General features: G+C 44.1%; 1 protein-coding gene across 1 annotated transcript in view; it reads left to right on the top strand.

Moving 5' to 3' along the window:
- The window catches only part of DNAH9 (dynein axonemal heavy chain 9), a 378,462-nt gene that overhangs the window by 1,570 nt on the left and 359,928 nt on the right, over positions 1–16,964 (top strand). Inside the window, exons 2-5 of the mRNA XM_010376130.2 lie at positions 7,580–7,776; positions 9,880–10,038; positions 11,120–11,250; positions 15,521–15,732. Coding sequence (XP_010374432.2) covers positions 7,580–7,776; positions 9,880–10,038; positions 11,120–11,250; positions 15,521–15,732 — 699 coding nt within the window. The remainder of the gene's footprint in view (positions 1–7,579; positions 7,777–9,879; positions 10,039–11,119; positions 11,251–15,520; positions 15,733–16,964) is intronic.

Genomic DNA, 16,964 nt, shown 5'->3' with positions numbered 1-16,964 from the left:
TCAAAGAACTATTCCCACCCATGAAATGCTTACTCCAAGGAGCTGAAACATATGTAATAAATCATATATTCAAAATTTTTCAAACTTTTAAGACTGGGGTGAGGGTAAAGCTTACCTAAAAGTTGGCCCCACTGCTGGATCCAAGTCCTGGAGTCTCCCTGCTGTGTCAGGTGTAAGCCCTTTAGATGGTGTATCAGGAGGCTGTGGGGAGGTGAAAATTCCAGAGAAGGGGTTGGATAGGTAGAGGAGGACACAGAGGGCCCAGGGAAGCTAGATCTGTGAATAGATATGGAGGTATTTCAATATTTTAACAAACAGAGCTGTCTTGCCACTGTGCATTGTCTGAAAGCCATCCCGCTGAAGCCTGAACTTAGATCAACTTCTCTAATGAATGTTGATGGTGGAAAGTACTTTTGGCTTCAGAGGAGAAAGACAGCCCATGCTTAACATTAAGTGTTGAATTGTCTCCTGAACAATTAGAAGAATTCGGATAAGTAGAGAGCAAGGTAACTAACTTTTCAAGATACTGAGAGCAGACTGAACAAAGGTTCAGAAACAGGATTTAACCTAGTGTATGTGGGAGACAGAAGGCCCATCTCAGAGTTGTGCCATGGCTAAGCAAAGTAGTCCAGCAAGCAAACATAATTTTGAAATAATGAAAATTCTCAGATGTCTAAGAGTTTTCATTGGTGCATTGAAAGAAATTGGAGACAATGTTCATCAACATGGGACTGGGTGACTGAATTATGGGCCATCTATACAGTGAAATACTTTGCAACTATTAAAAAGAATGACTGATATGTAATATTCCTTTTTTTGAGGCAGGGTCTTGCTATGTTGACCAGGCAGGTTTCAAACTCCTAGACTCAAGTGATCCTCCTGCCTTGGCCTCCCAAAGTGCTGGGATTACAGGTGTGTGCTACCATGTCCAACTGGAGTATTCCTTAGGGTAATTTTTTCCTTGTGGCAAAAAAGCACATGACATAAAATTCACCCAACAATTTCCAAGTTAGAGTACAATATTGTCAACCACATATGCATTGTTGTGCAACAGATCCTCCGAACTGCCCCGTCCAGCATCACTGAAACCCCACTCACACCCAACAGCCCACACACCGCTCCCCTGAGCTCCTGGCAAGCACCATTCTACTTTCTGTTCCTATGAACCTGAGTCATCATATCAGTGGAATCATGCAGTATTTGTTCCTTATGACTAGCTTATGTCACTTAGCATAATGTCCTCAAGGTTCATCCATATTGTCACCACCTATCATATGCGGGACTTCTTTCTTTTTTAGCAATATTCTATTGTACGTATATACCACGTTTCTAAAAACTGTATCCATCATAAACACTTAGGTTGTTTCTGTCTCTTGGTTTTTGTGAATAATGCTGCAATTTAAGATAATTTTTTTAAAGAAGTGCAGACTTGCATGGATTTTATGCTACTGTTTATGTTTAAAAAAGAAAGAAGGGGAAGAAGAGAGAAAGGAAGGAGGAAAGGGAGGGAAGGAGGAAGAGAGGACATTCTATTTAACAGTAATCCACAAGAAGGAGAAACAGTAATTGAAGTACAGGGGTAGGTGGAAGATTTACTTCCCACTGTGAACGCTTTTGTACTTTTAAAATTTTGCACCACGTAAACGTATTACCTACTTTAAAACCTAAATCATTTATTTTAAAAATACCTCAAGTCCTTTCCTTGCATTTCTCAAAGCTCGTACCAGTAACTTTATCCCACTTTCTGTCCATCCATCCACTTTTATTCCATACCCTGAAGCTGATCCAGTGTCTCTTTCAAGGCTTGCTGGCCTCCCATCTGCTAAGCCCTCTCCTTCCGGCCCGACCCTCCTGTCCACCCCCCTCCTCTCTCTCAGCACCTTGTAATCAGCTTAGTAGTCTCTGATTACCTGCTCCCCTTTTCCTTCCACCTCCCCAGGCAGCATCCTACCTGACTGAGAGACGTCTTCCTGCCTTGTGTGTGGGGCGGTAGGATTGAGGGTGTTGGCTGAGAGAAAGCTATAATTTTCATATTATTTTTATTCCATTCTACTAGTACAAGGTAAAAAAGGAAAATGTACCTAACAAATGTTTGAAGGGAAGAATTAACAGAATTTAGTAACTTGATCTCCTACTTCCTTACTTCCTTCTCCAACCACATCATTCACTGCTGCCAACTTATTTTTCCTAGCTCTGAAACTTGGATTTTTTTTTTTTTTTTTTTTTTTACTTTTTGCATTTTGGGGTGTGAGCATAAGATTTGGAATCTCACAGACCTAAGTCAAATTCTGGTTAAATTCAGCAGTGTGATGTGAGCAGATGTGCTCACTCTGCCAGGTCCAAAACTGTCTTGCAGGGTTGCTATGAAATTTAGACATCGTATATTAGAACACCTGGAATAGAGTGTCACATGGCAGGTGTTCCATAAAGGATGAGAATTCTTATCACTCTTCATCCCATTTAAAATCCTCCTCACCCATCTGATGGATCCTTGTCACTTTGCTGTAACCCATCCTGGCTCCTCCTGGAGGACTCAGCTGCATTTCCCCCACAGCCTTTCTCCTTCTGAGCATGGAGCTGGAGCAGGTGGCTCCTTGTTCCTCCTTGCCGCTCTAGATCCACATCAAAAAGCCTCCAGTTTTAATCTCCTGTCATCAAAGGACCCACTCGCACTGCTGCATCCTGTACAGATGGTGCTACCATCGCGTGTGTATGATTTTGCCTCTCAACTCACTGTGATTCTCCCCAACATTACTTCTAATATGTGGTTATTGCCAAAGACATATGAGTGATCCAATAACTTGGCCTCTGGGTTCTCTCTCTCTTTGTCCTCCAGTGATCTTGTCCTCCTCCTGATCATAAGCAGCACCTCCTATGGCCATTTCCAGACCTTGCATTCCCAACAACCACCAACCTCATTATCCAATTTTATGCACCTCCTTCTCTGACCATTACTCCCATCTTTCCAGCTCACTCCCTCTCATACCCTGACTATAACAGTCCTTTGATCCTGCTGGGAGCTCCAATCTCTTGGCCTTGGCTTCTTCCCATTGGCCCTGGCCCATGCCCACGGCCTCTTCTCTTACCCAATTTGAGTACCATGCTCCTTCATGATCTTCATACCCTTGCATCAGCTCCTGATGTACTGGCCTCTACCTCACTGTGTCATACTCAATTGGTGCAACCACAATCCTGGTAAAACCCAGCTCTACATACTTTATACCTACACCCATTAAATTAAAACAGACCAGAGAAAAAAACCAATGGGCTCCTCTTTAAATGCATGACCTCGAACCCTTAAGTAGGCCTTTTATGTTTCCCAGCAGACATTCTATTTTTTTGTTTCTATTACAACTATATTTTCTTGCTCTTTTAGATCGTTATTTCCCAACCCGAGGAACAATTTGAAAAGAAAAATCTTTCTTCTCTCAAATGTCCAAAACCTCCTCTCAACCTCACTCTGAGATGCTCTTGCTTCTTTCTTGTTTTTTTAAGAAACGGAAATGAGAATAACATGTCCACGAACTCGTATGTCTATGTTGACTGCAGCATCTTTCCTTGTATCTTCTGCCATCCTGTCCATTGCTAGAGGTGAACTGTTTGTGCTGCCCTCTGATGCCAGCCCTAAGGCTGAAAATGCTGCCTGTGCTCTGAATCCCACACATTCCTGAGGAGATCGTTCTAGCATTGTCCTCTTCTCTCCTGCATTCCTATTTTTTTCTCCTGTCTGCTAGATTATTCTCATCAAGCAAAATCCTCCTTTCATCCCACCAGCTGTCACCCCATGTTTATGACCCCCTTCATAGCAAAATTCCTGGAATGTGTGTCTCCTCTTGGTGTCTCGTTATTTTCCTGTTTTATCTCATCCTCACCCATCAGACTTTGGTTTTCACACTTCACAGAAGAGGAATAAAATAACGTGACAATGTTTCTGATGATCTCCACTTGACGAAATTGAATGACCCTGAATCAGTCCTCATTCGGCTTGACCTGAGAGCCGCGTTTCTCATAGCTCACGATCATCCTTTCTTCCTGGAAGCACTTTCTCCTTTGGGCTCCAGGACACTAGTCTTCTGGTTTCCTCCTATCACCATGGCTATCACCAGTGATGGTGCCTCCTCTTCTTCCCCACTTCTTCTTCTTTTCTTTTTTTGAGATGGAGTCTCACATTGTCACCCAGGCTGGAGTGCAGTGGCGTGATCTCTGCTCACTGCCTCCTGGGTTCAAGCGATTCTCCTGCCTCAGCCTTCTGAGTAGCTAGGATTACAGGCACCATTACCCGCTACCATGCCCAACTAATTTTTGTATTTTTAGTGGAGACAGGGTTTCACTCTGTTGGCCAGGCTGGTCTCAAACTCCTGACCTCATGATCCACCCATCTTGGCCTCACAAAGTGTTGGGATTATAGGCATGAGCAACTGCGCCGTCCTCTTCCCAGCTTCTTAACACGAGAAGGCCCTACAGCTCATTCCCTGGATGTCTTCTCTTCTGTCTATATACACCCATTTTCTCGGGGGCTGTCATTCAATTTCAAAGTTCCATAAGCCATTTGTATCTTATACCTCCCAAATTTGTTATCTCCAGCCCTCTCTTCTCCTCTGAACTCTCAACTAGCATATCCAGCTGCCTACTCAACATCTCTATCTTAAAGTCCAGTCTAGATACTACATTTTAACATGTGCAAATACAAGCTCCTGATCTTCTCTCAAGATCTTACTCCACCTTTACTCCTCCCCACATCCGTTGACAGCAACTCCATTCTCCCCACTGTTCAAGCCACAAATCTTAGAGTCATCCACATCCTTTTTTTTCTCTCACGACTCCTAGAGCAATTTGTTAAGACATCCTACTGGCTTTACCTTCAAAATTTGTATGGAATCCGGCCATATCTTACCATCTCTACCACTAACCCCAGTGCCACACCACTATCTTCTGTATTATAGCACCAACTTGCTAGGTGGCCTCTTTTTCCACCTTTGCCCCTTATAGCCTATTATCACAGCAGCTTGGTTGATCCTACTCAAAGCAATCTCAGCCTATGGCACTCCTTTGCTCAAAACTTTCAATGATGTCCATTTCTCTGAGAGTAAAAATCAAAATCTCACAGGCAAGGCTGCATGTGAATTGACTCCCTTTACTCACCCCTATTTGTCTTGGGGATCACTCTGTCCCCATTTCCCTTGCTTCCACACTGCTCCTTGATCACACCAAGCATGCTTCCATCTCGGGGACTTTGCACTGGCTGTTCCTTCTCCCTGCAATATACTTCCCCCAAGGATAGGCAAAGCAGTACCCCTATCCTTCCAAGCCTTTGTTCAAATCTTCTCAGTGAGGCCAACCTCAACATTTATAATTGCAGCCCCTCCACCCCACACTCCTGATTCCCTTCACATGGTTTATCTTTATTCACAGAACTTACTGTTTCCTGACTGTCTCTCCCTTAGAATATAAGCTTCATGAGGTCAGAAATGTTTGACTGTTTTGTTCACAAGTGTATCCTCCTAGCACCTAGAAAAGTACCAGCACATAGTAGATGCTCAGTAAATACTCATTGAATAAATGAATGAGTAGTTTTTTTGGTTTGTTGTTGTTGTTGTTGTTTTGAGACAGGGTCTCACTCTGTTGCCCATGCTGGAGTACAGTGGCGTGATTTCAGCTCACTGCAGCCTCAACCTCCCTGGCCTCAAGCAATCCTCTCACCTCAGCCTCCTTAGTAACTGAGACTACAGACATGCACCACTACAACCAGGCAATTTTTCTATTTTTTTGTAGAGATGAGGTCTTGCTATGTTGCCCAGGCTGGTTTCCGACTCCTGGGTGCAAACAATCTGCCCTCCTCAGCCTCTCAAAGTGCTGGGATACAGGCGTGAGCCACCACACCTGGCTATGAGTTGCTTTTCACTTCATAGAGAGTTCACATTCATTATTTTTCTGTCACTCAAAGCCCTTAAAAATCCCACCCACAACTATTCCTTTTTCTTCAGATAGTATACATTCAGTTATTTGATAAGCATCTTGAGTGCTTTCTATATGCCAGATCCTAGAGAGAACTGTGACTATATAAAAATTAGATAAGATAGAGTCCCTGCCTTTGAGATCCTAGGAAAATTCCAGTTCATCCTGTTTCCCAGTTAGGACTTCTGCCCTGGGTCCAAATGGTTCTTTCTTAACACGAATGTGATGAAGCTTAATTTGTAAACTTTCCTTCCTTTTTGAGCTCCCTTTACTGATTGTTGTAAGTTCCCAGTTCAGTGAATGTTTCCAGACAGACCAGGCAAAGACCATCCTCTAGAATCTAACATGCTGGGTCCAGATATTCTATTTCACAGCCACTGGGGCTTATTGATCATGAGTCATATGAGTTCATATTTCCTTTTGATTATTTATATATTGGTAGCTTTCTCAACACATTATATGAGCATCTGTTTGTCGTTCTGGTATTCTCCTTCCATCAGTTGTGAGATTTTGACAGTCAAAGATTCCTGGTGAGTTGTACTGACAACTTTCTCTTTTTTTTTTTTTTTTTTTTTTTTTTTGAGACAGAGTCTTGCTCTGTCTCCAGGCTGGAGTGCAATGGTGCGATCTCGGCTCACTGCAACCTCCGCCTCCCGGGTTCAAGTTATTCCCCTGCCTTAGCCTCCTGAGTAGCTGGGACTACAGGCGCGTGCCACCGCACGCGACTAATTTTTTGTATTTTAGTGGAGACAAAGTTTCACTATGTTGGCCAGGATGGTCTTGATATCCTGACCTCGTGATCCGCCCGCCTCAGTGTACTGACAACATTCTAAGTTACTGGTAATAGAAACTTAATTTAAACTAGCTTGGAAAGTTCAAGAGCAGCTTGATTTAGGAGCTCAAACAAAGTTACCGAGACTTAGTCTTTCTCCATCTGTAAGCACTCTCTTCTCCGTATTAACTTTATTCTAAGGCTCTATTGGTTGGGAAGGTGACCAAGAAAAGCTCCACACTAGCAGAAAAGCTCCACACTATCTTTTCCTTGGAAAGTCACATAAGACACTTTGGCCTGACTCTCAATGGCTCAGATGTGGTTCCATTTGGTTCCTATGGATCTGGGGATGAATACTGAAAAAAGGAACTGTGTTGGGTGGCCAGAATCACCTAACGTTCACCCTGCCTCAACCTCCTGAGTAGCTGTGATTACAGGTGCCCACTACCATGCCTGGCTAATTTTTGTACTTTTAGTAGAAATGGGTTTTCGTCATGTTGGCTAGGCTGGTCTTGAACTCCCAACCTCAGGTGATCTACCCGCCTCAGCCTCCCAAAGTGCTAGGATTACAGGCATTAGCCACCGCACCTAGCCGATAAAGAGTTTTTTGGCTAGAGGACTTTATCCCCAGGAGCAGAATGGAAGGAAAATTTGTAAGCAGCCTATTCAAGGGCCTCCCCAATTTATCAGATGTCAAGGTCATATATAATGTTCGACCCTACTATTAGGCCTTCCAGCACAGTGACCTGCAAAAGGTTGTATGTAGCTTTATAAGCCTTTTCCAGATGAGGCTTTCTTTAAGTTCCCAGAAGTGGAATGCCTGCCTTTCTTTCCTGTGCACCTCTGTTCCAGGTTGTTCTACCCGTCCTGGCCAATGAGAAGAATCGCCTAAACTGGCCCCACATGGTATGTGAGGATGTCAGACGGCACGCCCACAGCCTCCAATGTGACCTCTCAGTTATACTTGAGCAAGTGAAGGGAAAAACTTTGCTGCCTCTTCCAGCAGGCTCAGAAAAAATGGAGTTTGTGGATTCCAAAAGTGAGACAGTGTAAGTACCGCCAGCCTGGCCATATGGGCCTCTGAGATATGGGAGATGCTGGTTATCAGAATGTTTTCCTTACAACTTGTCTGTTCCTGACTCTGCACATCTCCTCGTTCTGCACACAAGCCTACTGTCTGCTCTGTTTGCCGACACCCTCAGACTGTGGACTGTGTGTTTACCCTGGTTACTCCCTGGCCCAGCCACTGCATGAAATCTTCCAAGGCTATTACAGCAACATGGCCTTTTTTTTCCGTTCAGAATCATTTCAGGGCTGAGCGCAGCCACGCTAACTTTCGGCATTTGGCTTATCAGGATAGTGTCTCATCATTGGCAAAGACCCAGGTCCAGTCTGGGAGGCAGGCACACACAGAATCTTTCAGCAAAGCTGAAACTTTCCAGCATTTACTCTTCCCAGCGTTTACTCAGTACATAATGTCACAGAACTAACGCTGCTGGCTCTTGTTACAGTTCCAGACTCTCCTCCCCCAGCAGCTGAAGACTTTTTACACGTCCTGAGGAATTCTTTTTTGTCTTTTTTCAAGTAGTAACAAATCTGGCTTTGTTGGGACCTGGCTTTGTTGGGTATTCATGCCTCCTGCCCCTGAGTGGGCATTAAAACCCCAGCTTCGTCTCCTTTTAGAAGTTAAATCCACCGTCAGCCTCTGTTTACCATGCTGACTTTCGAGTTCTCGTCGTTTCTATCCCTTGGGAATTCTATTCCCAAGTCAGGCTGCGTATATAAATATTAATAGTATATTTTGTTATATTTTATTCAGCATCTCTATGTACTTGTGGCAACAGATAGCCTTCCTACATGAGCTCGGTCTGCCACACTGTCAGGAGTTTCCCAATGTATTACTGTCAACATTGTGTATTCAGGATCCATTATTTGATCTGAAGAATAAGTAATGCATGCAACAGTAATGCATGCGATGCATTATAAAATACAACAATGTACTTTATAATGAGTTTTTTCTATCGGAAGTAATTTCCTACATATGCAATTTGAAGTAATTTCCCGGTTAACTGGAAAACTTATTGTGGTTTAATAAAGACATCCAATCTTCAAAATAAATAAATTCCAACTACCCCTTTTCTAGTCCCTTTATATTTTAACTTACTAACATTCAGTGTGTGTTTATAATCATTGCTGAATTTATCTCTGTTTGTTCAAGTTTGATAATTTCCCAAAAGGCTGGATCGTTTTAGGGGAAGTAGGTGTCTTTTTCCTTTAATACCTTCCACAATCACTTGTGCCATATCATTTCTCAACTAATATAAATTTAATTTAATTAAGTGAAAGTGGGTTTCTGACATAAAAATGTGAACTGTATGTCCTCTTTGACATTGTGTCCTTGGTTCTTTGCACGTATCATTTTCAGTTAAGACTATGAAAATAATGACCACAATGTATTTTTAAAAATTTAACCACTTCCAAATATAGCTAAGTTACTTTCTTTAGAAGTTGTATGGGGGGAAAGTTTGGGAATTCTATTCTTCTCTGGAAAAATGAGGACCAAGTGAAATCATGATGGTGGTATTCAGGTGGCTGTCAGCCTTGTGAAGGAGGAAATAACCTATTTCCTCTTGCTGCAGAGGTCAGAGCTAAGACCAAGATGAGGAAATCACAGGGAGGTACATATGGTTCAGTATAGAGACAAACTCTCTTTGATAGAGCCAACCTACTGAGAAATGTGCTGCTTTGTGAAGTTGAGAGCTTGCTGTCACTGGTAGGATTCAAGCAAGCATTGGGTGGTCATCTGAATGTTTTCTGTCCAAGGTATTCCTGCATTCACAGGACAACGTACTGGCATTCAAAGTTCTTAAGCTGGTCTTCAGAATACTGATGAGCCCTGAATCTGTGTGAAAAAATGTATATACACACACATAAGCTTTTTTTTTTTTTTTTTTTCCTGGAGAGAGGGTCTATAATTTGCATTGACTAGTCAACAGAGACTATTATCCATAAAAGTTAAGAATGCATGGGCTAGATGAAATTTCTCACCTTTTCTTTTTTACATTTGGGATTCTGTTTTGGGGTACACCCAGGGTTATTTTCACGTTTCAGGATTTTTGTTGTTGTTATTGTTGTTGTTTTGTCTTTCACAGCTTGGATTCTATAGATAAGTCAGTCATCTATGCCATTGAGTCTGCAGTGATCAAATGGAGCTACCAAGTCCAGGTGGTACTCAAGAGAGAGTCTTCCCAGCCACTCTTACAAGGGGAGAATCCCACCCCTAAGGTGGAGTTGGAATTCTGGAAGAGCAGGTAGGCAGGAAGGCACATGCTGGAACTCTGGGGTGAAGATGTCTTACAGAGACTAAAGCTAGAGCTTTCCTGGGTTAAGCCACCATTGAGCCTGTTCTTCCCTATAGGTATTTCACATCATCACTGAGGGAGAGAGCTCTGTGTCATTGGGTCAACAGAATTTTTTGATAGACTGGGAGATGCACGCTTTCCCCCAGATTCAATAGTCATTTTCCCTTTCCAGGGCTAACATCAGTATGTCTTCTCACATTTTTTCAAAGGCTCTTTGGACTACATGTAAAATTAATCAACTCTCTTTAACATTTTTCTTCTAAGTTGTCTGCTCCCTTCTCCTTGAACAGTTGAGGCCACATGCACACACCTTTTGTAAAATTCTGAAGATGGAGGGGTTTGGGGGAGTTGGCTGCAGAATAGCCTTTCCTGTGCCCCGTTTCATCACTCGTAGGGCTGGAAAGTTCATCATCCAGGATGTTTGTCCAGAAAGCCTTCGTTATTGCTCCTGCTCTTGCTTATTCCACCTCCTCCTCCCTATGTCTTCACTCCTATTTATTATTGTGCTGATAAATCCTTTACTCAAAAGGAGACAGATGTTAGAGGCAGATGTGTCTGTCCTCACATGGAATGGAGATTATCGGTGTCACATGACCAGACATGCCTGTAGGGCTCCAGCCTTTTGTCTGTACCACCCTGCTGAGATGCTCCATGCTCTTGCCTGGCTTCTGATCATTCTGCTGACCTACTGCAAGGCCCTTCTCTTAGCACCCTTGCTCCAATAACGCCTCTCTCACCCTGACTCAACCTTACTGCCAGAGCTAATGACCTCCAGCTGCCAAGCTTTTTGAGCCACCAGATGGTCACAGCAATGTTTCCTGGATCTGCCCCTTTTAACCTGTGTTCCCAGCTCAGGCTTTTGCCCTCACTGTGCTGGGAACAGATGTCCAGGCTGTTTGGGCTGGAGCACAGCCTCTGTGGAAGCACCCTGAGGCAGGGCTCCTCTGTTTCTGTGTGACGATGGGTCATTACAGTGTGACTGGCATTTTCTGATGCTTACCTGGATTCACCCTTCTTCATGATATTGCAGGTATGAAGATCTGAAATACATTTATAATCAACTGAGAACAATAAAGGTGAGGGGCATGGCCAAGCTCCTGGACAAGCTTCAGAGTAGCTACTTTCCAGCTTTCAAAGCCATGTACAGAGATGTTGTTGCAGGTGAGGACCAGCAAGTGTTTTCACAAATGTGTTTGACTCACATTTACTGTTGAATGATGCATTCACCTCTCTCTGTCTGAATTCAGCAACTTCAAGTCCTTATAAACTTCCAACCCGACACAAACTAGCATGGTGACAAGAACACCACATCTAGATACAGGAGAGCAGCTAAACAGAGCTATGCTGTTTGCAGTTCCACTGCTGTAGGGCCTTGGGCAAATTCACCTAGCTCCTCTGAGCTTTAGTACGTGTGATGGTTATGGAGCATACGCTTCTACCCACTTTTCGAGGTCCATGTGAGATTATACAGGTGGAAGAACTTATTGACTGAACACAGCAGTGTTCCCAGAGCTGCCCCTTTGTGTCTTTCAAACACTGGGACCACAGGACATACAGTTCTGGGGTGGCCATTATGGAGCCTGTCTGACCAACTCCAGTGTGGTCGTGTAAGTCCATCTGTCCTAATCAAGGACTACCCTTGCAAGACAGCCTGACCATGCCTTCCAGGACCTGGGATTATTGGCGGGAACCCCTCATTAACGAAGTGCTTTCACCTGCCTGGCACACTGGGAACTCCTGGGTCTGGTGAAAGGTCTCTCTGGGCACTGCCTTCAGGGTCTGGAAACTACTAGAAGAAAGTTCTTCCATCAGACCTACCTACAGCTGCTGCTTTGCACTGTACGAATGCATGTTGTTATCTCTCACCTCTGGAATTCAGGTCCCTCCCCCTTTGGCTCCTTGAGAAATCTCTATTCCATTTCTGGTTCCATTCTGCATTTTCTGTTCCTACTGTCAGATGGGACTGCAATTTTTCTGGCCATTTGAGCACCAGGCAAGATCCACTCTTATCAAAATTGCCAAGCCAGCAAAGTCTATGATTAGAAGTAGGTAAATTTTTTCAGGACTCTCTCTCCCTTCCTTTGGTGCGTTGTGCATCTTCTCCCCTTTTCCTATGAAATCTCCTCTTTGCTCTTCAGTGTCACAGGTCAAAATGTGCTTTTAAAGGTCTTTGTCATTTCACATAGTCAATTTTTAGGCATTCACGTATCTCCTTTATATGTGCTGTACATATGTACAATCTGTAGCACTGTAATGCTTAATATTTTTCTCTACATTGACTCCCAATTTAACCTAACTAAATTAGACAACATGAAAACTTTAAATCACTGCCACAAATGGAAAGCTGGTATCATTTGCCAAAACCAGGGCTATTACCATTTAACTTTTTTTTTTTTTTTTTTTTAGACAGTCTTGCTCTGTTGTCAAGCTGGAGTGCAGTGGTGCGATCTCGGCTCACTGCAAACTCTGCCTCCCGGGTTCACGCCATTCTCCTGCCTCAGCCTCCCGAGAAGCTGGGACCACAGGCGCCCGCCACCAGGCCCAGCTAATTTTTTGTATTTTTAGTAGAGACGGGGTTTCACCGTGTTAGCCAGGAATGTCTTGATCTCCTGACCTCGTGATCCGCCCGCTGCGGCCTCCCAAAGTGTTGGGTTTACAGGCGTGAGCCACCATGCCCAGCCTGGTTGCCAAGTTTCTATGTCCATCTGTGCTGCTCTAACAGAATACCACAGCCTGGGTAATTTATAAAGAGCAGAAATTTATTACTCACAGTTCTTGAGGCTCAGAAGTTCGAGATCAAGGCGCTGGCAGGTTAGGTGTCCGGTGAGGGCCTGGTCTCTACTTCCAAGATGGCACCTTTGTGCCGCATCCTCCAGAGGAGAGGAACTCTGTGTCCTCACCTGACAGATGGTGGAAGGGCAAGCCAGCCCAACTCTATGTGAAGCCTCTTTGATAAGGGCCTTAATCCCATTCATGAGGGAGAAGCTCTCATGGCCTAATGGCCTCTTAAAGGTACCAACTCTTAACACTATCACATTGGCCATGAAATTTCAACACCTGAATTTTGGAGGGGTCCCATTCACACAGCAGCAATTAAGGATGTGTGTAGGTGGATATGTGTGTGAAGGAAGGCACACAAAGAAGGGCTGGCTGAAGCCAGTGTGCACTGATTTGCTGTGGCTCATGAAGGGCTGCTGTATGCATTGTTTTAACCCTTGCACCCCCATTCTCCCAAGCAGCACTCAGCGAAGTCAAATTGGTAGCCTAGAAATGGACATGGTAGGAATACTGGGAATATTTACACCATAGAAATTGGCATATCCTACAAATAAACGTGTTTGTCCTCAAAGAGTCTGTTGTTAAAGACTTTACAGCCAACCACTGGAGATCACTATGCACTTTGCTGTTTATATTTACATTCTTTAAAAAGGTATGAGCCCGGCTAGGCACAGTGACTCATGCCTGCAATCCCAGCACTTTGGGAGGCTGAGGCAGGCAGATCACTTGAGGTCAGGAGTTCGAGACCAGTCTGGCCTGGCCAACACGGTGAAACCCCATCTCTACTAAAAATACAAAAATTAGCCGGGCGTGGTGGTGCATGCTTGTAATTCCAGCTACTGGGGAGGCTGAGGCAGGAGAATAGGCTAAACCCAGGAGGTGGAGGTTGCAGTGAGCCAAGATTGTGCCACTGCACTCCAGCCTGGGTGACAGAGTGAGACTCCATCTCAAAAAAAAAAAAAAGGTATGAGCCCAGCTCTCTCTCTCGCTCTTCACACGCCTTGTCATCCAAGGGTATTGCATCCTAGGTAGGATGGTCAACCCTTTTCTCAAGTATTGTGCTCTTAAAAATCAAGGCAGTGCTAACTGGTATAATTAAAAGAGATTGTGATTTTTAAAAAGATTTCAAAACAGGGTATCATAAAGAGAAAGCTCCTATAGCATGACAGTCTCAGCCTCTTTTCTCTCAGCACTTATGGGAGCAAGAGCAGGCGCTCATTAGAATGACTGTTGGATTCTGAAATCCCCCACCCCAACACAGCGGTTCTAATATTCACCATCAGCTCCTCCACTTGAAAATCCGTGCCCTAATCAATTTACTGTGACATTTGACTTTGCAAAAATTCGATTCACATACTGCTTTCCAGAGCCTCATTGGGGTTGTAAAGTACAAACATACACATCAACATATTTTTGTGTATGGTGAGCTTCCATGAAGCCGAGGGTTCAGTGTAATAAACTGTGGGTCGTCTTCCTTTTCCTCAGCTGGACGGGATTGTTTGTTTCGTGGGAGGGCCCTAAGAAAGTTATTTAGACCTTAATTTCTTCACTTATAAAGTACTAAAGTATAAAGTACTAAAACTGGCTTGCAGGGCTTTCTATGAGACGGTAAATATGTCATAGACAGTAAGTGGAACAATTCCCAGCATATTGAAACTGCTTGCTAAATAGTGTATATTTCGAGTTCCCTTTAGGACGAATGCAGAGCTTCATTCACATACTATCACCTAAGACCACCTACTCTCATATGATACCACCTGATTATCTGCCCAGGACAGAACTAGCCTTTGTAAACTTGCCCTTCCAGTGTAGTTCGTCCAGGGGCCTTTTGCATTCCCTCTAAGTTGCTGTGCAGATATTAGCATCCAGTGCTGCTGGATTTCCTAGTTTCCCCTGTCAGTCACCACAAGATGACTGGTTAGATGCCCCTTTCTTTCCTTGGTTGTATTCAGAGGAGATGGTAAGAGATTTTCCTGGCTTTGAAAACCAGCAGAACCTTGCCATAACCCATTTATGTTATGTCTCTATGCTCTGTGACTTTTTATTATTATTATTATTATTATTAAGACTCTTTATTAGTGAATACTTATCAGAGCCACCACCATTTATCAGTACACCTGCAGTGGTCCAAGCACTGTGCTAGTTGTTTATAAAGATTCCTGTTGAACTGCCTTCAGCCTTCACAAGGACTCTTTAAACTGATTACAGCTCGGCCTATTTTTGAGGCTCAGGGAGGTTAAAACGTGCCCAAAGTCATACCATTGCCAAGTGTCTAGGCTAGCATTTGAAGGAAAGTCTTTCTGATTCTAAAACTTGTATCATCTCAAAGATAACAGCAAAGTAATTGGCAAATATTTACTACCTACCAAGCACCAGATGGAGGCTGGGAGGGCCAGGGAGAAGTCCATTTAGAGGAATGTTACAAGAGAGAACTCTTCAGATCATTATCCTAGTTGTTCAGGGCTCTCCAGTTTCCATATTTCCTCATAAGAGCTAGGAAGTTTTCTGGAACCAGCCTTCTCTCTGCTTTCTCAGTTCAGGGAGAAATTGTACTCGTTGCTTTGCAGATCTTTTACTTCCCAGGGACTAGGGCTCCACCAGGTGGTTATTAGGCTCCAGATGGGAATGGTTGACCATCTCCAATTCCTTCCAGCTTTAGCAGAGGCACAGGACATCCATGTGCACCTGATACCGCTCCAGCACCACCTGGAAACTCTAGAGAACGCAGAATTTCCAGAGGTGAAGCCCCGGCTGCGGCCCCTGCTCCACGTGGTCTGTCTGATTTGGGCCACCTGCAAGTGCTACCGCTCCGCCGGGAGGCTGACTGTGCTGCTCCAGGAGATTTGCAACCTTCTTATCCAGCAGGTGGGCTGCCCGGGGATGCCGAGCAACTGCTCCCTGGGGGTTGGTTGGCATCTAGTCACAGGAGAGAGACGAGTGTCCTTTTTTCTGGGCGGGGAAATAATTATGTTCCAAAGAGTTCTTACACTTGAATTACAGTATTTTACTCTCAGAAGCCAATAATTTACAAAGACATTTTCAGTAATATTAGAACACTTGAGCTGTCCTGTCTTCCCTTCCCCTCTGCCTAAGAGGAGATAAGTAGGGGTGGTGAATTTCAACCTCCTTAATGATCTATGAAGAAGGACTGGTAATGAAGTCAGCAGCAAAGCCTAAGCAGTAAAGCGTGCAGCCTCTGATGTCAGGTGACGTCAGGTGATGCTGTAACAATCCCTGGCTTTGCCACTTGGCAGCCAGTATACCACTTGTGTGCCAGGACAAGTCACTTCCTGTTCTGTGCCTCACTCTCCTCCTCTGTACAATGGTGAAAACAAAACACCTTATCTCTTTTTGGGTTTCTGGGTGATTTGTGGCTTCAGTGTGGCAATGCATGTGCCCTGCACATGGTAAGATCCTGGTACCCATAAGCTATTGAGAAACAGCTTCTTAGATTATGCACTTCATGCTCCTCCTCCTTAGGGACCCTTGTAGCACCAACCAGGGCAGTGTAAACCTTGAGGAGTGTATCTTCAAAAAGAACTAGAGAGCCAGGCGCTTTGGCTTATGCCTGTAATCCCAGCATTTTGGGAGGCCAAGGCGGGCAGATCACGAGTTCAAGAGATCGAGACCATCCTGGCCAACACGGTGAAACCCCATCTCTCCTAAAAACACAAAAATTAGCTGGCTGTGGTGGCACGCACCTGTAGTCCCAGCTACTTAGGAGGCTGAAGCAGGAGAATCGCTTGAACCTGGGAGGCGGAGGTTGCATTGAGCCGAGATCATGCCACTGCACTCCAGCTTGGTGACAGAGCGAGACTCCATCTCAAAAAAAAAGAAAAAAGAACTAGAGAGCTTAAGGAGGTTTGGGTGATCTCTCCAAACCAGTTTCTTTTTTTTCTAAGGGGCTGTGTCTCTGAGAAAATAACGAACAAGCTTAATAAGTAACTAAGAATAACTAACATCTGTGGGGTACATTGCAGGCTGCAAAATCTTGTTACATTCATGATTCCCATCAATCATCAGATAAACCCTGCAAGGTGGGCAGGGAAGGTCTTATTATTTATTATATTCTTTAAAGATGTGGGCTACAGTTCAGG

The sequence above is a fragment of the Rhinopithecus roxellana genome, chromosome 19 (genome assembly GCF_007565055.1).
Source record: "Rhinopithecus roxellana isolate Shanxi Qingling chromosome 19, ASM756505v1, whole genome shotgun sequence".
Classification (NCBI taxonomy): Eukaryota; Metazoa; Chordata; class Mammalia; order Primates; family Cercopithecidae; genus Rhinopithecus; species Rhinopithecus roxellana.
This window is presented reverse-complemented; position numbering and strand designations above follow the sequence as displayed.